Consider the following 19,427-nt stretch of genomic DNA (forward strand, 5'->3'; position numbering starts at 1 on the left):
TTATAAGCGCCCGCGCAGAAAATAACTGTATTTATTATATATATCTAATCCAAAACAGCCAAGCTGTAAAAAAAGAGTGCGGTCCTCAGATAGGCTATGGTGAAAAAAGATGTGAAATCTAAGGTGGCGGCCAAGAAATGGCTGTGATGGTAGGTTAATGGTAAAAAATTTTAATAACAACAATTCAGGCCGCTTGGTCTTGGCACAAAATTCACCTGAATTGTCGTTATTAAAATTTTTACCATTAACCTACCATCACAGCCATTTCTTTGCTGCCATCTTGGATTTCACATCTTTTTTCACCATAGCCTTTCTGAGGGCCGCACTCTTTTTTTTACAGCTTGGCTGTTTTGGATTAGGTTTCACTTCATTTTGTATTTGTATACCCCAAAGCCGGCCTATAGGGCCTTTAGGGCTTTTTAACCTATAATTTTTTCTTTACAACAGGAAGAAGAAAAGGTGATTTATGTGTAGCTGAACTCTCTACAAGGTGATCCTTCTAGCTGATCTCCCTACCAGATGACTTGTTTGTAGCTGAACTCTCTACAGGGTGATTTGTTTGTAGCCAAACTCTCTACAAGTCAACTTCTTCTAGCTGATCTTTCTACAGGGCGATTTGTTTGTAGCTGAATTCTCTACAGGGTGATTTGTTTGCAGCTGAACTCTCTACATGGTAGTTTCTTTGTAACTGAACTCTCTACAATATAACTTCTTCTAGCTGAACTCTCTACAGGGTGACTTGTTTCTAGCTGATCTCTCTACAGGGTGACTTGTTTCTAGCTGAACTAGCTACAGGTGATTTTTTTGCAGCTGAACTCTCTTACATGGTGGTTTCTTTGTAGCTGAACTTTCTACAAGGTGACTTCTTCTAGCTGATCTCTCTACAGGATGACTTATTTCTAACTGAACTCTCTACAGGGTGATCTGTTCATAGCTGAACTTTCTACTGGGTGATTTGTTTGCACAGCTGAACTCTCTACATGATGGTTTCTTTGTAGCTGAACTCTCTATTAGGTACCTTCTTCTAGCTGATCTGACTACAGGGTGACTTGTTTGTAGCTGAATTCCCTACAGAATAACTTGCAATGTAATATAATTAAGTAAATTATAAACGCAGCTGAATGCTCTATTAGGGTGACTGTTTTATTAGAGTATCTCGATCTCGCATTTGCTACACGTAGTTGCCTTTCGAATCATAACTCAGTGGTTTGTAATCCGATTCTTCTGTACTACTGCAAGGACTTTCTATGATGATTATTCCAGCTATACACTGATTTTCAGCTCGTTGCTCTAAGCGGTTTGCCTGGTAGACACGAAAACTAATAGTTTTTTATTCATAGAAATCGGATCGCGTAATTTTGACACAGGTTGGGTTTTGTGTCATATCTCCATGGTCTTTATACCGATTCTTTTCAAACCACAAAAAGGCACTCCTACGATGGTTGCTCCATCTACATATCAATTTTCAACATATTCCTCCTAGGAGTGTACCCTGTAGGCGTGACAGACCTTCGACCTTATTTTACGCAAATAATCGGCCATAACTCCGTGAATGTTCATCGGATTCCTACCAAAGTTGGTACTAGAATCCGCCTTAATGAGCCCTTTACGTGTGCCAACTTTCAGTCCGATCCAAGCACGCATTCGTGTTTTATGGCGGTGTCACAGTGATATGTGTTTCCCCGCGTTTAATTGTGTTCCCCGCACACATATCACTAGGGATCCGTGTTTCCCCGCACACATATCACTAACTGGCTAGTAATCTACAAGTCACAGTGATATATGTTTCCCCGGGTATTATGTTCCCCGCACACATATCTCTAGGGATGCGTGTTTCCCTGACGCTCAGTTTCGACAGAGATAATAAACAACATCTCTGGTTTCGAAGTGCATGTACATATACTGTTTTTACTTTGCTGCTTCTACTACTGCTACTAGCCACTGCTGCACCTTTTCCTGCTGCTATACTACTTTTCTACTAGCTGCGCCAGCTACTGTATGTAGGATCTGAGCTCCTTTTGCTGCTTTACTTAGACTACTGCTTTTTGCTGCTACTGCTATAGCTATACTGCTCCTATACTTGCTGCTACCACTATAGCTATACTATACTTGCCACTATACTACCAGCTACTATTCGCTGCTATACTTTGCTTGGTGCTACTATAGCTAACACTTGCTAGTACAACTATACTATACTTGCTACTACTTGTTGCTACTAGTACTGAAGTGAAGACAAATATGTATGAGAATGGATTAGATAACACACATACAATAATAAAAATTAAGTCAGCTACTATACTGTGTATAATGTTTTCTGCAAATAGTTTGATGGAATTCTATAAACAGTGTATAGAATTTGGCTTCAGCCACTTCCAAATAGCATGTGTGTCCATTTGTCATATTTCACCTGTGAAGAGAAAACAAGAACAACATAGCTAAATCCAACACTCACATTATGCTGGCATACCCAATCATAATAGTATATGGATGGCTTGAACTTTCATCTCCTGCATGCTCTGCACATAATATTTTCTTGTCCATGCAGATATCTTGCAATAGATTAATACCTGTACATTAAAGTGACTTTGGAAGTACATAACTGACTGGAAAATCTGTAAAGCAAAAATCTGAGATCTCTCAAATATAAAATCTCTCAAGTAGTCTAAAGTTCTCAGGTGAAAGTCTCTTGGGTAGTCACATAACTTTTAAGTAAAAATTCTCAAGTACTGAAATATCTCTATAAAAAGTAGATTTTCTCAAGTATAGTCAAAAGTCTCTCAAGTGAAAAGCTCTCAAGCATATAGTCTAAAATCTCTCAAATACCTAAATTAATCAAGTCACTAAAGTAAAATCTCTTAAGTAGTCAAAAATCTCTAAGCTCTCACAAGCAGTTTGAGTAACTAAAGTCTCTTAAGAACTTGAAAGTCTCACTATCAGTTGAAAGTAAAATATCTCGAGTTGTCCAAAACCTCTCAAGAAAACTCAACTTAAGCACTCTATAGTAGTGCAAACCCTGCGTGTCCAGTGAAAATCTCTCAAGTATATAGCTAAAACCTACTTGAATATATGAACTTAGCATGCATGCGTGCACACAAGTATTAGCTCAATTGTATATACACAATTGATGCATACAAGAGATATAATATGCAGTGCAGCTCTTAGAATTGTACTGAATTAAGACCAACTGCTTGTCTTTATTGGTAGCACAATGCATTCTATTGTAACTTATAGATTCGCAGACATGCAGCATATAACATGTACCATGCAGGGTAGATGAATCCTATTTTGTGTGCCAAGAAACAGAGAATTAACCAAATATGGAGGAGACTGAGTTTGGTGCTTGGCTAGACATTGGGTAGCCTGCAGTTTGAATCCTGGGGTAGGAGGGATTTTCCTTTCTTTGGCCCATTTTCTGTTCATCTGTGTTATAAGTATGTCAAAGTCTACATGTTTTAGCTCAAAGACTGCAGCCACACTAGTTGCTATCAGATCTTCATGCTGGACACTGTAAAGTAAAAGTAAAAAGTTAAATTGCTTCATCAAGAATGCAAAATGTACAATTTAAATTTGGTTTCAGCTATACACAAAATACCAGTAGTAGCAAGCAGTATAGCAACAGTAGCAACTGCAGTAACAGCTAGCATGTATAGCTAGTGTAATACTAGCAATATTAGCATCTAATCAAAAACAGCCAAGCTGTAAAAAAAAGTGCGGCCCCCAATAAGGCCATGGTGAAAAAGATGTGAAATCCAAGGTGGCGGCCAAGAAATGGCTGTGATGGTAGGTTAATGGTTACATTTTAATAACAACAATTCAGGTGAATTTGGTGCCAAGACCAAGCGGCACAAAATTCACCTGAATTGTCGTTATTAAAATCTAACCATTAACCTACCATCACAGCCATTTCTTGGCCGCCACCTTGGATTTCACATCTTTTTTCACCATGGCCTTATTGGGGGCCGCACCTTTTTTTACAGCTTGGCTGTTTTTGATTAGATATCACTTCTTTTTGTATTTGTATACTGCAAAGCCGGCCTATGGCTGGCTTTGGGGCTTTTTTTTAACCCATGTGTTTTTTCTTTACTACAGGAAGAAGAAAAGAACTTCAAGAAGCATTTTAGTACTTCAATTATTTTTGATTTTATTAGTAATTATACAAAATATATACATATATTTATTACATGCCCATTATTCCCCACAGGATATTTTTTGCAGCTGATCTCTCTACTAGGTGACTTGAAATGTAGCTGAACTATATACAGGATGGTTTCTTTGTAGCTGAACTCTCTACAAGGTAACCTCTTCTAGCTGGTCTCTCTACAGGGTATTATGTTTCTAGCTGAACTCTCTACAGGTGATTTGTTTGCAGCTAAACTCTCTACATGGTGGTGTCTTTGTAGCCGAACTCTCTACATGATGGTTTCTTTGTAGCTGAACTCTCTATAAGGTGACTTCGTTTAGCTGAACTCTCTACAGGGTGATTTTTTTGTAGCTGAACTCTCTACATGATGGTTTCTTTGTAGCTGAACTCTCTACAAGGTGACTTCGTCCAGCTGATCTCTCTACGGGGTGATTTGTTTCTAGCTGAACTCTCTACAGGTGATTTGTTTGCAGCTAAACTCTCTACATGGTGGTTTCTTTGTAGCTGAACTCCCTACATGATGGTTTCTTTGTAGCTGAACTCTCTACAAGGTAACTTCTTCTCTACAGGGTGATTTGTTGTAGTTGAATTCTCTACAAGGTGGTTTGTATGAGGCTGAACTCTCTACATGGCAGTTTCTTTGTAGCTGAACTCTCTACAGAGTGATTTGTTTGCAGCTGAACTCTCTACATGATGGTTTCTTTGTAACTGAACACTCTACAAGGTGACTTCTTCTAGCTGATCTTTCTACAGGGTGAATTGTTGTAGCTGAACTATCTACAAGGTAACTTCTTCTAGCTGATCTCTATACAGGGTAATTTGTTTGTAGTTGAATTCTCTACAAGGTGACTTCTTCTAGCTGAACTCTCTACGGGGTAATTTCTTTGTAGCTGAACTCTCTATATGATGGTTTCTTTGTAACTGAACTCTCTACAAGGTAACTTCTTCTAGCTGATCTTTCTACTGGGTGATTTGTTTGCAGCTGAACTCTCTACATGGTGGTTTCTTTGTTGCTGAACTCTCTACAAGGTGAATTCTTCTACCTGATCTCTCTACAGGGTGATTTGTTTGTAACTGAACTCTGTACAAGTGCTTTTTGCGGGTGATCTCACTGCAGGTTGATTTGTTTGTAGCTGAACTCACTAAAGGGTGATTTTGCTTGTAGCTGAACTCCTTGCATTGTATCTAGTTTCTAGCTGATCTCTCTACAGGGTGATTTGCTTGTAGCTGATCTCTCTACAAGTTGATTTGTGTGTAGCTGAACTGTCTGTAAAGTGATTTATTTGTAGCTGATCTCTCTGCAGGTTGATTTGTTTTAGCTGAACTCTCTACAGGGTGATTTACTTGTAGCTGAACTCCTTACATTGTGTCTAGTTTCTACCTGATCTCTCTACAGGGTGATTTGTTTGTAGCTGATCTCTCTACAAGTTGTCAATGATTTGTGTGTAGCTGATCTTTCTACTGGTTGATTTGTTTGCAGCCGATCTCTCTACAGGGTAATTTGTTTGTAGCTGAACTCTGTACAAGGTGCTTTTTTGTAGGTGATCTCACTGCAGGTTGATTTGTTTGTAGCTGAACTCACTAAAGGGTGATTTGCTTGTAGCTGAACTCCTTACATTGTGTCTAGTTTCTAGCTGATCTCTCTACAAGGTGATTTGTTTGTAGCTGAACTCTCTATAAGGTGATTTGTTTGCAGCTGAACTCTCTACATGGTGGTTTCTTTGTTGCTGAACTCTCTACAGGGTGTTTTGCTTGTAGCTACTCTCTACAGGGTGATTTGTTTCTAGCTTATCTCTCTACAGGTTGATATGTGTGTAACTGATCTCTCTACAAGCTGATTTGTTTGTAGCTGAATTCTCTGCAAAGTGTTTTGTTTGTAGCTGACCTCTCTTCAGGGTGATTTGTTTCTAGCTGATCTCTCTACAGGGTGATTTTTTTTGTAGCTGACCTCTCTTCAGGGTGATTTGTTTCTAGCTGATCGCTCTACAGGTTAGTTTGTTTGTAGCTGAACTCTCTACACGGTGATTTGCTTGTAGCTGAACTCCTTACATTGTGTCTAGTTTGTAGCTGATCTCTCTACAGGGTGATTTGTTTGTAGCTGATCTCTCTACAAGTTGAATTGTGTGTAGCTGATCTCTCTGCAGGTTGATTTGTTTGTAGCCGATCTCTCTACAAGGTAATTTATTTGTAGCTGAACTGTCTAAAAGGTGATTTGTTTGTAGCTGATCTCTCTGCAGGTTGATTTGTTTTAGCTGAACTCTCTACAGGATGATTTATTTGTAGCTTAACTCCTTACATTGTGTGTAGTTTCTAGCTGATCTCTCTACAGGGTGATTTGTTTGTAGTTGATCTCTCTACAAGTTGATTTGTGTGTAGCTGATCTCTCTGCAGGTTGATTTGTTTGTAGCCGATCTCTCTATAGGGTGATTTGTTTGTAGCTGAACTCTCTATAAGGTGATTTGTTTGTAGTTGATCTCTCTGCAGGTTGATTTGTTTTAGCTGAACTCTCTACAGGCTGATTTGTTTGTAGCCGATCTCTCTACAGGGTAATTTGTTTGTAGCTGAACTCTCTACATGGTGGTTTCTTTGTTGCTGAACTCTCTACAGGGTGTTTTGCTTGTAGCTGATCTCTCTACAGGGCAATTTGTTTGTAGCTGATCTCTCTACAGGGTGATTTTTTGTAGCTGACCTCTCTTCAGGGTGATTTGTTTCTAGCTGATCTCTCTACAGGGTGATTTTTTGTAGCTGACCTCTCTTCAGGGTGATTTGTTTCTAGCTGATTGCTCTACAGGTTGATTTGTTTGTAGATGAACTCTCTACAGGGTAATTTACTTGTAGCTGAACTCCTTACTTTGTGTCTAGTTTGTAGCTGATCTCTCTACAGGGTGATTTGTTTGTAGCTGAACTCCTTACATTGTGTGTAGTTTCTAGCTGATCTCTCTACAGGGTGATTTGTTTGTAGCTGATCTCTCTACAAGTTGATTTGTGTGTAGCTGATCTCTCTGCAGGTTGATTTGTTTGTAGCCGATCTCTCTACAGGTAATCTGTTTGTAGCTGAACTCTCTATAAGGTGATTTGTTTGTAGCTGATCTCTCTGCAGGTTGATTTGTTTTAGCTGAACTCTCTACAGGGTGATTGCTTGTAGCTGAACTCCTTACATTGTGTCTAGTTTCTAGCTGATGTCTCTACAGGGTGATTTTTTGTAGCTGAACTCTCTTCAGGGTGATTTGTTTCTAGCTGATCTCTCTACAGGTAGATTTGTGTTGATTTGTTCATTGCTGATCACTCTAAAGGTTGATTTGTTGCAGCTGAACACCCTGCAAAATGTTTTGTTTGTAGCTGATCACTCTAAAGGGTAATTTGTTTGTAGCTGAACTCTCTCCACAGTGACTTGTGTGTAGCTGAATTCTGTGTAACTGAATTCTCTAGAGAGTGATTTAACTGTAGCTGAATTCTCTACACAATGCATAACTTGTTTATAGCTGAACTTTCTTCGGTGTGACTTGTAATGTTCTGAATCTCTATAGTGATATATTTGCTTAACTCTCCACATGGTGACTGTCTTCTTGCTGAACTGTCTATAAGATTAACTGTTTGCAGCTGAACTCCCTACAGAATAACTTGTGATGTAATAAAATTCTATAATGGAGTAAATAAATTAGCCGAATGCTCTATTAGGGTGACTGTTCTATTAGAGTATCTCGATCTCGCATTTGCTACACGGAGTTGGCTTTCGAATCATAACTCAGTGGTTTGTAATCCGATTCTTCTGTACTACTGCGAGGACTTTCTATGAAGATTATTCCAGCTATACACCGATTTTCAGCTCATTGCTCTAAGCGGTTTGCCTAGTAGGCGTGAAAACTAATACTTTTTTATTCATAAAAATCGATCGCGTAATTGTGACACAGGTTGGGTTTTGTGTCATATCTCCGTGGTCTTTATCTCGATTCCTTTCAAACCACCAAAAGGCACTCCTACGATGGTTACTCCATCCACATAGCAATTTTCAACTCATTCCATGAAGCGGTTTACCCTGTAGGCGTGACAACAAATCGATCTTGTTTTACGCGAATAATCGGTCATAACTCCTGAACCATTCATCGGATTTGTACCACATTTGGTGCTAGGATTCGCCTTAGGACTCCCTATGTGTGTGCCAAATTTCAAGGCGATCGGAATACGCGTTTGCTTGTTATAGCAATTTTTGCAAGTGTGCGAAAAGACGAAGAAGAAAAAAAAACGAAACTTTGGCAGCTCGTATCTCGGAAATGACTGGAGCGATTTCCTTCAAATTTGGAATGTAGACTCCCTTGGCTGGTGGGCAACTGTGTAGAAAATTTGGTTCCAATCAGATAAGTGATCACCGAGATACAAAGGTGTGAAAATGACGTTTTCGTTCTTCCTGTCAATATACTCACGGTGTGGCGCGCCGGCTTCTTGGGCCGCACGACACACTATCGTGTGTCTTGATCTAGCAGTATAAGCAGTAGGTAGTAGCTATAAAAATAGCATGAGTGTATATAATAGATCTATAGCTACAGCTAGTAGCAGTAGAGGCAGTACTAAGCAGTGACTGCAGTTTAGTAACAGTTTAGTAGCAGTAGCATGCAGCTATAGTATAGTACTAACAGCAGTAGTTATAGTACTGTGACGCGTGCTATAGAGCAGCAGTAGCTAGCTAGTCGACTCGTAGTATATCAGCAGCAGAATTTAAACGCGGGTGTTAGGCGTGGTAGCTATAAAAACTGATAAACTGGAAGGGAAACATATATCACTAGCGCCTTTGTCGGGGAAACACGCATCCCTAGTGATATGTGTGTGGGGAAACACGGATCCCTAGTGATATGTGTGCGGGGAAACACGAAATTCGGGGAAACACATATCACTGTGACAGCGGATTTTGCGAAGTGTGCGAAATGAAGATGAAGAAAAAAAACGAAGAAATTAAAACGAAATTTTGTTCGCTCGTATCTCGGAAATGGCTGGAGTGATTTTCTTCACATTTGGTATGTAGACTCCGCTAACTGGCCGACACTTCTCTAGAAATTTTGGTTCCAATCGGGTTAGGAATAACAGAGCTACATAGGTGTGAAAATTGCATTTTCTTTCTTCCTGTTAATATACTCATGGTGTGGCGCGCCGGCTTCTTGGGCCACACGACACACTACCGTGTGTCTTGATATAATTTGTACATTTACTGATAAAATCTGCTTCATCTTTTTCTTTTTCCGGTGGTAAAGAAAAAAACGATAGGTTAATAAAGCCCCAAAGCCGGCCAAAGGCTGGCTTTGTGATATACAAATACAAAAAGAAGTGAAATCTAATCCAAAACAGCCAAGCTGTAAAAATAGAGTGCGGCCCTCAGAAAAGCTAGACCTATGGTGTAAAAAGATGTGAAATCCAAGGTGGCGGCCAAGAAATGGCTGTGATGGTAGATTAATGGTAAAAAATTTTAATAACGACAATTCAGGTGAATTTTAATAGTGCCAAGACCAAGCGGCACCAAATTCACCTGAATTGTCGTTATTAAAATTTTTACCATTAACCTACCATTTCTTGGCCACCACCTTGGATTTCACATCTTTTTTCACCATAGCTTTTCTGAGGGCCGCACTCTTTTTCGAGGGGTCCGCCACGCTTTAAATCTAACTTATCCGAGATTCAAATCTCTTGGAATCCCATGCAATCTACAAGAATCTTCTCAAATCTCTGAATCTCTGTGAAATCTGCAAAATCCATTAAAATCCATGGAATCTTTAAAATCTTCCTAATCTTCGTGACAATCTTTTGCAATCTTTAAAATCTCGCTGAAATCTTTGAATCTGAGACTACCACAATCAAATCTTAATCTTCTTGTTAGTAAATTTCAGTAAGCGTTTGGATATTTTACTCAAGCTCTTGCTTGTTAACACGTATTCTTGCGGCTGTCTTGCACCTAGGCCTGTTCGTCCACGTGTACTGTGCGATTATTGGGTTCTTGCAGTCTACGTATATTGCCAGAGATATAGCCAGTTGTTCCCGAGGCTGTTTCTTCTTCGCAACGCCCGCAGTTTAGCTACTTGACGAACTCGTTGGGACAAGCTAGTTAGTGACCCTGACTCGGATCTTTGTTAGGTGAGTCTACATACTGAATTCACACCTGTGAAAAGAGTGAGCATGGTGCATTACGGATTCATATTGCTCCTGACATAATAGCCAAGATAAAACTCCAATAGCTAACAGCTACATCTCTTTAGTGAGCTCTATAGCTAAATCAGGAGTAGCTATAGCACGTCTCGTCAATATTCACATTCTTGAAAATCATCATGCAGTAATCATAATCAACACATCTCAATCTCTATATTCTAGATATAGTATAGACCTCGATATAGACTAGCCAACATTCATGCAGCAAATGAAAAGTTTAGCTACACATGTGGGACCCCTGCTTTTAGTGATTATTATTATTATTATTATTATTATTGTTTACTGAGCAGTCAGCCCTGCTGGTGTGCTCAGGAATCACATAAACAAATACATTAGGTACAATAATATGATTGGAGTCTAGCTGTAAATAGATCAGTATCTGCAATTTCAATTGTGTCAGTTGGTAGTATGTTCCACTCGTTTATTGTTCTTGAGAAATAGCTGTTTTGGTATGCCGTGGTGGATGAGGTAGGTAAAATATAGTGAAGATGGTGGTATTGTCTACGAGTAGTGATATTTGCTATGTAGTTTAATTTGTTATCCCACTCATATGGGACCTCAGCTGTGAAGGCTACTGAAAGCCTTTGTCAGTATAGGGAGTCAGAGACATGCTGGCAAGAAGAATACAGAGAAGACTAATAATCCCTGCTATGGCTCCATAACCATAGGCACATATCTTGATTGTATGTGGCTGTGGATCAAGTCACAACACGGCTGGCTGGAGTCTCTGAAATCTTAAGGTTTTGGTTACAAAGAATTTGCATGCTTTTGAGTATTCCTGCACTGGTATCTTGTGCCAGCATCCCACAACATTAAGCTCAGGTATGAAAGCTTAGTCCAATTATAATTAGCTATGTAGCAACATGCACTATGTAATGTGTAAGCTTAACTCTACCATGCCAGCAAGTAATGTGTCCAAATGATATCACACTCTTAGCTGAATAGCTTCGAGCAGATTAAATTACTCTCATCTATTATTGTTTAGTGAAAGATAACAGGAGATGGAGCAGCAACCTCAGGAACTATCCACTACCAGTTTGGAAGTTGATATACTTGCGCTGAACGCATGAACGCATCTGATACCATCTGATACCTTGAAATGCATAAATGCATCTGATACCTTCGCTTAGCTGAGTTTATGTACGTATGTAGAGTAGTGGTGGTAGTTATGAGACACATAACTTCAAAGCATTAAAGTTACCTAAAACTGTAACTCTGGTATTTCACACTATTACTATGGAAAAGTGTACCCATAAACTACATTAACCTAAAAATTCAAAAAATTTCCTGCTTTGTGGTGGTCTGTATGATAATTTTTCTGGAACACTGTAGATGTGTGTATTATGAGACATATGGGGGTATTATGAGACGCTGTGCTTGAAAGTTGAATAGTTCATATTTAATTACGGTAGATTTCATATGTAAAGGGTAGCAGGGACACTGCAGGCAGTCAGAAAAGATTAGTTGACTTCATATGTCTACTTTACACCTTTGTAATCTTAACTACATAGTGAGTGGTACAAAGAGAATCATCAACAGTATGCCAATATGATGTAGTAAATTTAAGGAGCTATATCATCCCATAATTAGCTTTGTGGTTGACTTCTAATCACTATCTGTGATGATCTGAATAGGTACTATCTCTTTACTCCTAAATCTGCAGGATTTAATCTGCTCAACTGGTTTTAAGCTATGCGACCCATATTACCCCCTGTCCCACAATACCAGCCTCTACTCTATATACATACAATTTACAATACACGCACAAACTTTAACAAGCATGCTAGCTAATAATTTATATCTCAATGGGTCAATGTCCATATCACTTCGCTAACTCAGGTAGACAATCTCAAAGACAGTTGCACTATAAGTTATATTGTATATAAGTGTGGAATCTATGTGTAAAATCTAATTGTGTGGTATCTTTGATATCATATTATTCCACATTTGCTGAAGTCAACTACACCATTGATATGCTGAAGTTCCTGTACACAATTATCAAGACAATTGTGTAGTCAAACTGTCAGCAGTTGCAAGAGATGTCTAAATAATGATATAGCTAAAATGTACACAACTTGCATGGACATGGCAAAACATGATGATTTTAGACATATTATTTGATGCATACAGTATTATAATACAGCTATACATGTGCGGCATGAAAGGCTAGGGCAAAGTAGTAGTTAATAATAGTATAATTAAGCTTTGCCAACTCTAGTGTGCGATTTACTGAGCTTATGTGCGCATGCAGGGCTATTTGATTTGATTGAATGCTTTAGCTATGGTGACCAGTACTGAAGTAGTTTGCTATGTCACTATCTTGGTTGCTCAGTACAAATGAAGTATGTACAACTCAAGATCTAGGCATTTTCTCATCACTACTGAGATCACTACAAGGAGAGCTAGCTCTTAGTCATGATTACTTACTATGTGAGCTAACTGTATAGGAACAGTTCCATTAGCTATAGGCTAACTTGCTACGTGTCAGCGGGCAAAGCCGCCAATTTAACTAGGCAAATTAGCCACATATACTAAGCTCTATTGCTGGTAGTATGCAGTATTGCAATAGCTAAAGAGTAGCCTCTTCAGTAGACTCGTACCTCGACTCATACCAGGCACAGAACACGGCTCCACAGCACTACAACATAGTATTTAAAAGTATTTCAAATCTTAACTGAAATCTTAAAATCTTGTAAAATCTTTTCAAATCTCGGTCACAATCTTGAATCTTTCTTAAGATTTCTCAAATCTCAAATCTAAGTACTGCGTTACGGACCCCTCGCTCTTTTTTTACAGCTTGGCTGTTTTGGATTAGATTACGATGACTGCTCTATTAGAGTATCTCGATCTTTTTCATACAAATTCAAGTAGCTGAAAAGTGGTCCAGCCAACGTGTCACTGTGGGCTCCAGCCCTGCTTAGTACTACAGCCATAGATTCTAGTGTGTGGTACAGTGTTAAATACTGTCTATAATAACGTTTGAGTAGAAAAATCGGGGGGCCAAAACTCAGGCCTGCTCAGCTGAATTGTTGAGCATTTTTAGCTGCCTCGGTTGCCTCAATGATAGCTACGCCACTGCAAGCATTGAATGAGCTTTTAATTTAGCTTCACAATAGTGGTATTTAGTAAGGCCATACCTACTGGATCTGTAACGAAAATTTTGGTCCGGGGCAAAAATCGGTCCGGCCGGACCATTTTCAGTCGACCAAATTTAGTCTGCCTGGACCATTTTTAGCATCCGAAATTGGTCCGACCTGACCAAAATTGGTCCGGCCCAAACCTAGTTGGCCACATGTACTTCTGGCCACTGAGACCAATATTGGTCGACCAAAATGGGTCCGGGTGGACCACTAACGCATGCAGCCAATGATGCATAGCTATAAGTTGTTTGTGACGGAATACTGCAGCCGACTTAGGCCACTGCAATGAGATAACTTGTTTCTCATCAGCTTCTCATAGAATAACAGATGCGGGCGGGCGGGTTATCTCATTATCTCATTATTTGTAAGTCACATAAAAACTTCATACAGTAGCTGACACATAAAGAAAAATTGTATAATACACTATTACAAAAGCAGTATGATCTATTTTTTTATTTTAGGTTTTTGGCAGTGTGCACATTGAGGGTAAAACGCTGGGTCCACATCAACTTCAACTTCTTCAGCACAGTAAATACATATTGGAGTATAGCCTGCTGAATAGTACAGCTTCTCAATAGGGTCATAGCAATTGATATTGCGCACATATACTTCTGAAAAGGGCTCTGGAAGTTCCATATCCTGTAATGAAGAGCCACATGTATAAGAATAGTTGTCAAGCAATGACTCCAGTGATGTGCGTTGTGTTTTCTTTAACTTTGTTTTACAGTACAACAGACGCCACATATCACATTCCTCACACAACATCATCATGTCAACATTCTTTACATGTTGCACACTTGCAGAAAATGGTAGTGTTTTTTTAGGTGTCTTGACATGGAGAGATGGTCAATGTTCTTCAGTGGTAACTTGACCAAATATCTGGCTGAAACTTAAATAATGGTTGTCACTTCCAGGTGTAGGATCTGGCAATGAATTAAGTTGTTTAAATATTTCTTCAGATAATCGAGGTGGCTTACATATATTACATTCTAAAGAGCCACATTTACGGATCTCAAAAAAGTAATGCCGCTTCCTGCAGCAATGTTGCATGAACTCTTTCAAGTTTGGGTGATCAGGCAGGGATTTTTTGTTAATAGATGTATTTATCATTGTGTCATCAATTTGCTTTAGCACAGTCAAAGACTGGTCCATAGCTTCTGCAGTAGCAGCATTAAAAACATTAAAACTTTCTTGTTTTAGTTGAAGTCTTGATAGGACTTGTGCAAGACAGATTTTTGGACCAGCAACTGAATAAATTATGGCCTCTCTCAGTGTGGGATGCTTAGCAGCTGCAGCTCTAATTTCCTTCATATTTCCAGCTTTTCCCAATAACTGTTCGCTGTCATCATCCATTCCATTCCGTGCGAGTCCAACACATTGCAGTCCCAGGTTGATGACTGACATAATGCGCTCCACTGGATTTCTCCATGAATGGTAAGGGGCTGTCCTGGCTGCACAAAGATAATCTAGATCTAATTGTAGAAATAATGAAATCAGAGATAACTGAACTGCAATAAAAGTAAGCCGGTAGTCAGGACCCCCATCAGTATATAAAAACAAAATAGGCTTTGACTGAACATCTGTTTCGATCAAAGAAATAAGTTCAGAAGCATGCCTTATTGGGCTGGATGGCTCAAAAGTACCTTCTTTTAAACTAATATGGACTTTACCTGAATACCAAGAGCCAGAAATATCATCTGGGATAGCAACTTTAAAAAAGACTGATGGTATAAAGCTGAGCTTTGTAAAGTCATGATCAGCCACCAAAAACTCTGAGCCAGGTGCTGTGAATACACGACGCCCTCGCTCAGCTGCTGCTACTGGGACATTGGGCTCGCCAATTTTTATCCTATGTTTGTCATCGAGGCAATAAAATAAGCAGTGTTCCCTAAAAAGAACTGCATATTCTCTTAAATATCGAAAAACACCAGCTACGTAATGACAATCTGGGTGATCTTTTCTGAACTGACGCTGTTGAACTTTGAAGCGTACTTTAAAACGGCCTGTGTGGTGGAGGGCTCTTAGAGAATTGGGTGCTTTGGGCCAAAACTGTAATCTAACCCATTCTACACTTGGAATTTTAGTGTCTGCTGGACATCTTGCTGCTACTTGATCTCTAAAGTCACGGATTGATATTGCACTTGCAATGTGTGTAATATTTGTATGACGACGATCATCCACAGCTGTACCAACTGATTCTTCAAGTAACTTACTACATTCATCCCAAAACACGTCATATTGAGACTTCATGCCAGAATTATTATGCCGGAGGTCCATTACTATAGATGGATCTTCCATTTCAATTGATTGCTTCACTCGTTCGTCAATTTCGGCCTGATCAGTTGTGTCACTACTGGAGCAGTCACCTGTAAGATCTTTATAAAAATATCTTAAAACTGCTGGCTTAACTGTATGTGTTACCCACCCAAACTTTTTAATAAATTCTTGAATCATCATCCTTGTGTGATAAACTGGAATATGTTTTTTAATTTCTTCAATGACCACTTGGCTGTTTTTGAGTGCTTGATCAAGACAATTGTCTGGTACATGCCAAACAAAATATGCATTTCCACAATTATTACCACTTGAGTAGATGAGTAATAATGCAGAAACAGATAAGCCAGCTTTAAGCTTCTTAACCATGTAATACTTTTTCTGGTTATCAGAGGGTAGATAAGAATGCAAATCAATTAGGGAATAAGGGCCTGCCTTTGAGAGCTGTTCACAGATATCTTGAAGCTCAGTGCAAACACTCCCAATTGGCTTTAAATACAAAATATCCATACTTTTGTCAATGGATCTCCAGGGTGTACCAGATGAATGAATAGTTTTCATGACTTTGCTTTTATCTTGAATTTCACATGCATAAAGATGCAAGGTGTTTGCCAGCAGTTCACAACTTTGCCTCATAGACGCCCAATTTTCTCTTGAAAAATAATTAGCTTGCAATAATCTAAATAATTTTGTACTCAAGCTTTGAATGATATCAGCAGACATATTACCTGCTGAGCGTTTGCGATGTTTTGATAATTCAGGAGCATTGAATCCCTGAAAATCTTTAAAACAAGCAGGAATTTGATATCCATGAGCAGAAATGGTACTTTGATGCCCGTCTATGTACCATAAAACCTCACACAGTGATTTTACAAAATTGGTTCCTGATGAATTTACCTCATTAGAATTCCAATGAAGTTTTTTCAATTCTAGGTAATATATGATTTCATTATATAACTTATCCTTTTTGTTTCTCTCTTGAATACATGATGGAACCTTTTTCCTTGATATTTCTAACTGAGATTGTTTCAAAATGTCAAATGCATTTGGACGTTGAACTTCCACCACACATACATCTTCTGAAGTATCAACAAAAAACTTTATAAAATTTCCAAACTCTTTTGCTACTGAATTTACTGCTAAATCAGGGTTAGCCTTTAAAGATAAGGATTCCTTGCTGTTGCCAACAAATACTTCTGCAATCTGTGAATTGAAAATCTTAATAAAAAAGTAGCTAATTTGCAATATATATTTATGCCCATATTCAACAAAATCCACCTAACCAGAGCAAAAAGTTTTATTAATGCCATGCAGTAAAAGATTTTCGTTCTATATGGCCATTATAGTATAAAACGCATCAAATAATCAAGTCTGCTTATGCATCATGGCAGCCATAATGTATGCCCTTTTCAGTATAAGCGCCCCTGGCATGTTTTGGGTTCTTTTGAGGCCACTGGGTTGGCTAGACATGGCTGGGTGGATCAATAAAATGCCATGTATTCAAGTGATTTCAATATCCCATAAACTAAACCTCACCTGGATTTTGTGGCTTTGAGAATAGCTACAAAGACCATATTTGTAACCTAATACAATATACACTGTATACTTTCCCTATACCATATTCTCCATCTTAGCTCCAGTGTCCTTCAGCGGCGGAGGAAGTAGTTGATATGAGGGGGGGCTCCGCTGAGCTGACCCAGACTTATTTCTATAGTTTGGTAAGGTGAGACCAAAAAAAAAAAAAAAAAAAAAAGGTCGCAACCAACTGACAAGAGCTTTTCACCTACCATTTCTAGCTGATAAACTACATAAAAATCCTTTCATAGCTCGCTACACACTAACTACTTTATTAGAGTGACTGCTCTATTAGAGTATCTCGATCTGGCACGGTTTTCAGCCCCACTCCAAGAAAGATAATTTCGGTGTGATATCATTCTAAGGGGGGGCTAAGCCCCCTAGCCCCCCCCCCCCCCCCCCCCCTTTCCGCCGCCTATGGTGTCCTTTAATATCATACAATATAGCCTTTAGGCTCCTTGGCTATGGGTAAACACCTCGAACAGGCTCTGCCTTCTGTGTCCACCCTCCAGTGCCTAACTGGTAAAGTAGATAAGAAGTAAGAAGAAGCTAGAAGCAACCATAGATCGACACTGTATAAAAGGGCCACCTATAGACAATACGGCTACTGAAGTTTTTATAGGCTCTTTATAATGATTGCATGCAGTCAATTATTAAACTTCAACAGTGGCGACCATGCATATGATCATTTCAATTCCAAAATACGCTCATATTTTTAAAACAATATAGCTAGCTAGCTAGAACTCACCTGTGGTGCTTCAGTGGTGGTTGATGAGCTAGACAGCTTCGGAACCAACACAGAATTGAAAAATTCACGAAAGGTAGCTGTATCCGAATGGGATTGAACGATTTCCCAAGGAAGCAGCGATTTTCTACGAGATAAATCCACTACCGTCACACACAAGAGAGCCATGCTGTTAATACCAACCTTATCACGTGCGATAATGGGTGCGCATGTGCATAACTAAAAATTTGATGCGGGCGGTTGATGAGAAACAAGTTATCTCATTGCAGTGGCCTTAGCTATAGCTATTCTCATTTATCGAACGCGAATAATGAGCATTGCAGGCATTATCACTACATGGATTTGTGCTTAAAAGGTTATCCAACAAGGGCACGGATCATTGCATGCATGGGATCAGCTAGCTGCATTGGAGGTGCTTAAGATCAAGATACTCTAATAGAGCAGTCACCTATAACATTCATCACTGATGATATGTGTAGCTGTTTATGACAATGTGCACATGGCTATTCCCAGATTAATAAAGAACTGACCAAGGGTCAGAATTAACAAATTAAATTCTGAGCTATTTGCAGAAGTTGAAGATAAGACATGTTTTAATGACTGATAGATTTTATATATTGTCCACCATCAGTGATTTCCGCCATGTTGCTATAGTTGTTTGTCATAATCAACACTAACAGGCTGGATGAAAGATTCAATCAAACACTGCAGAGCCGATGATGCTTGTGAAGTTTATTGAGCATATAAAAACATACTTGGGAAGAATGATGTGATTATGATTATGATGTGCTTATGATGTGATTGGGTTGAGGCTTAGAAGCCTGTACACCCACCCACCCAACCACATACATATACATACATAAATTAGATGCAATAAACAAAAATTAGCTATGAATATATAGTCATAAAAGAATATCTTGATACCTGTGTTTTTGCATGCAACATTGCACACCATGAGTCCATGCAGTATTGACCATACATTTGAGTTGATGTATGCCGGAAGAAAACCTCTACTTCCCACTCGGACAGCTAGCTATTGACATGGAGAAGAAGAATGCAGGACTTTTATCATCTCACACTGCTTTAAATTAAAACAGCATTAATTTTGCGACTATGTAGTGTGTGTTCATCGCTGCATATATAGCTACGACATAGAATAGTTTCTGTACTACTGTAATATGCATTTTCCGTAGCTAAATCAAGTCGGGAAACGAAACTACGCTACTCATTATATAGTTTCCAGGCTAAGTCGGCTGCACTGATCCTTCACAACAAAACTTAGCATGGACCGACCTGTAACACTGATAGTACACACAGACTTATGCATGCACTACACATGATCTCCTGTAATTGACACATATAG

General features: G+C 39.0%; 1 protein-coding gene and 1 long non-coding RNA gene across 2 annotated transcripts in view; both read right to left on the reverse strand.

Moving 5' to 3' along the window:
• Positions 1-2,302: 2,302 nt before the first annotated feature.
• Positions 2,303-19,427, reverse strand: part of LOC136252752 (uncharacterized) — a 232,625-nt gene continuing 215,500 nt past the window's right edge. Inside the window, exons 2-3 of the long non-coding RNA XR_010699780.1 lie at positions 3,262-3,505; positions 2,303-2,407 (exon numbers count right to left, since the gene is read on the reverse strand). This is a non-coding gene — a long non-coding RNA (uncharacterized lncRNA). The remainder of the gene's footprint in view (positions 2,408-3,261; positions 3,506-19,427) is intronic.
• Positions 13,813-16,254, reverse strand: LOC136252693 (uncharacterized). The gene has a single exon (XM_066045263.1). It carries the CDS (start codon positions 16,252-16,254, stop codon positions 14,317-14,319), a length of 1,938 nt encoding a protein of 645 aa, XP_065901335.1. The 3' UTR covers positions 13,813-14,316.

This window comes from Dysidea avara, chromosome 4 (genome assembly GCF_963678975.1).
Source record: "Dysidea avara chromosome 4, odDysAvar1.4, whole genome shotgun sequence".
Lineage (NCBI taxonomy): Eukaryota > Metazoa > Porifera > Demospongiae > Dictyoceratida > Dysideidae > Dysidea > Dysidea avara.

What these genes read in the sequence shown, in the direction of transcription:
- LOC136252693 (XM_066045263.1), bottom strand. Translation starts at nt 16,254, where the DNA reads ATGGATATTTTGTATTTAAAGCCAATTGGGAGTGTTTGCACTGAGCTT.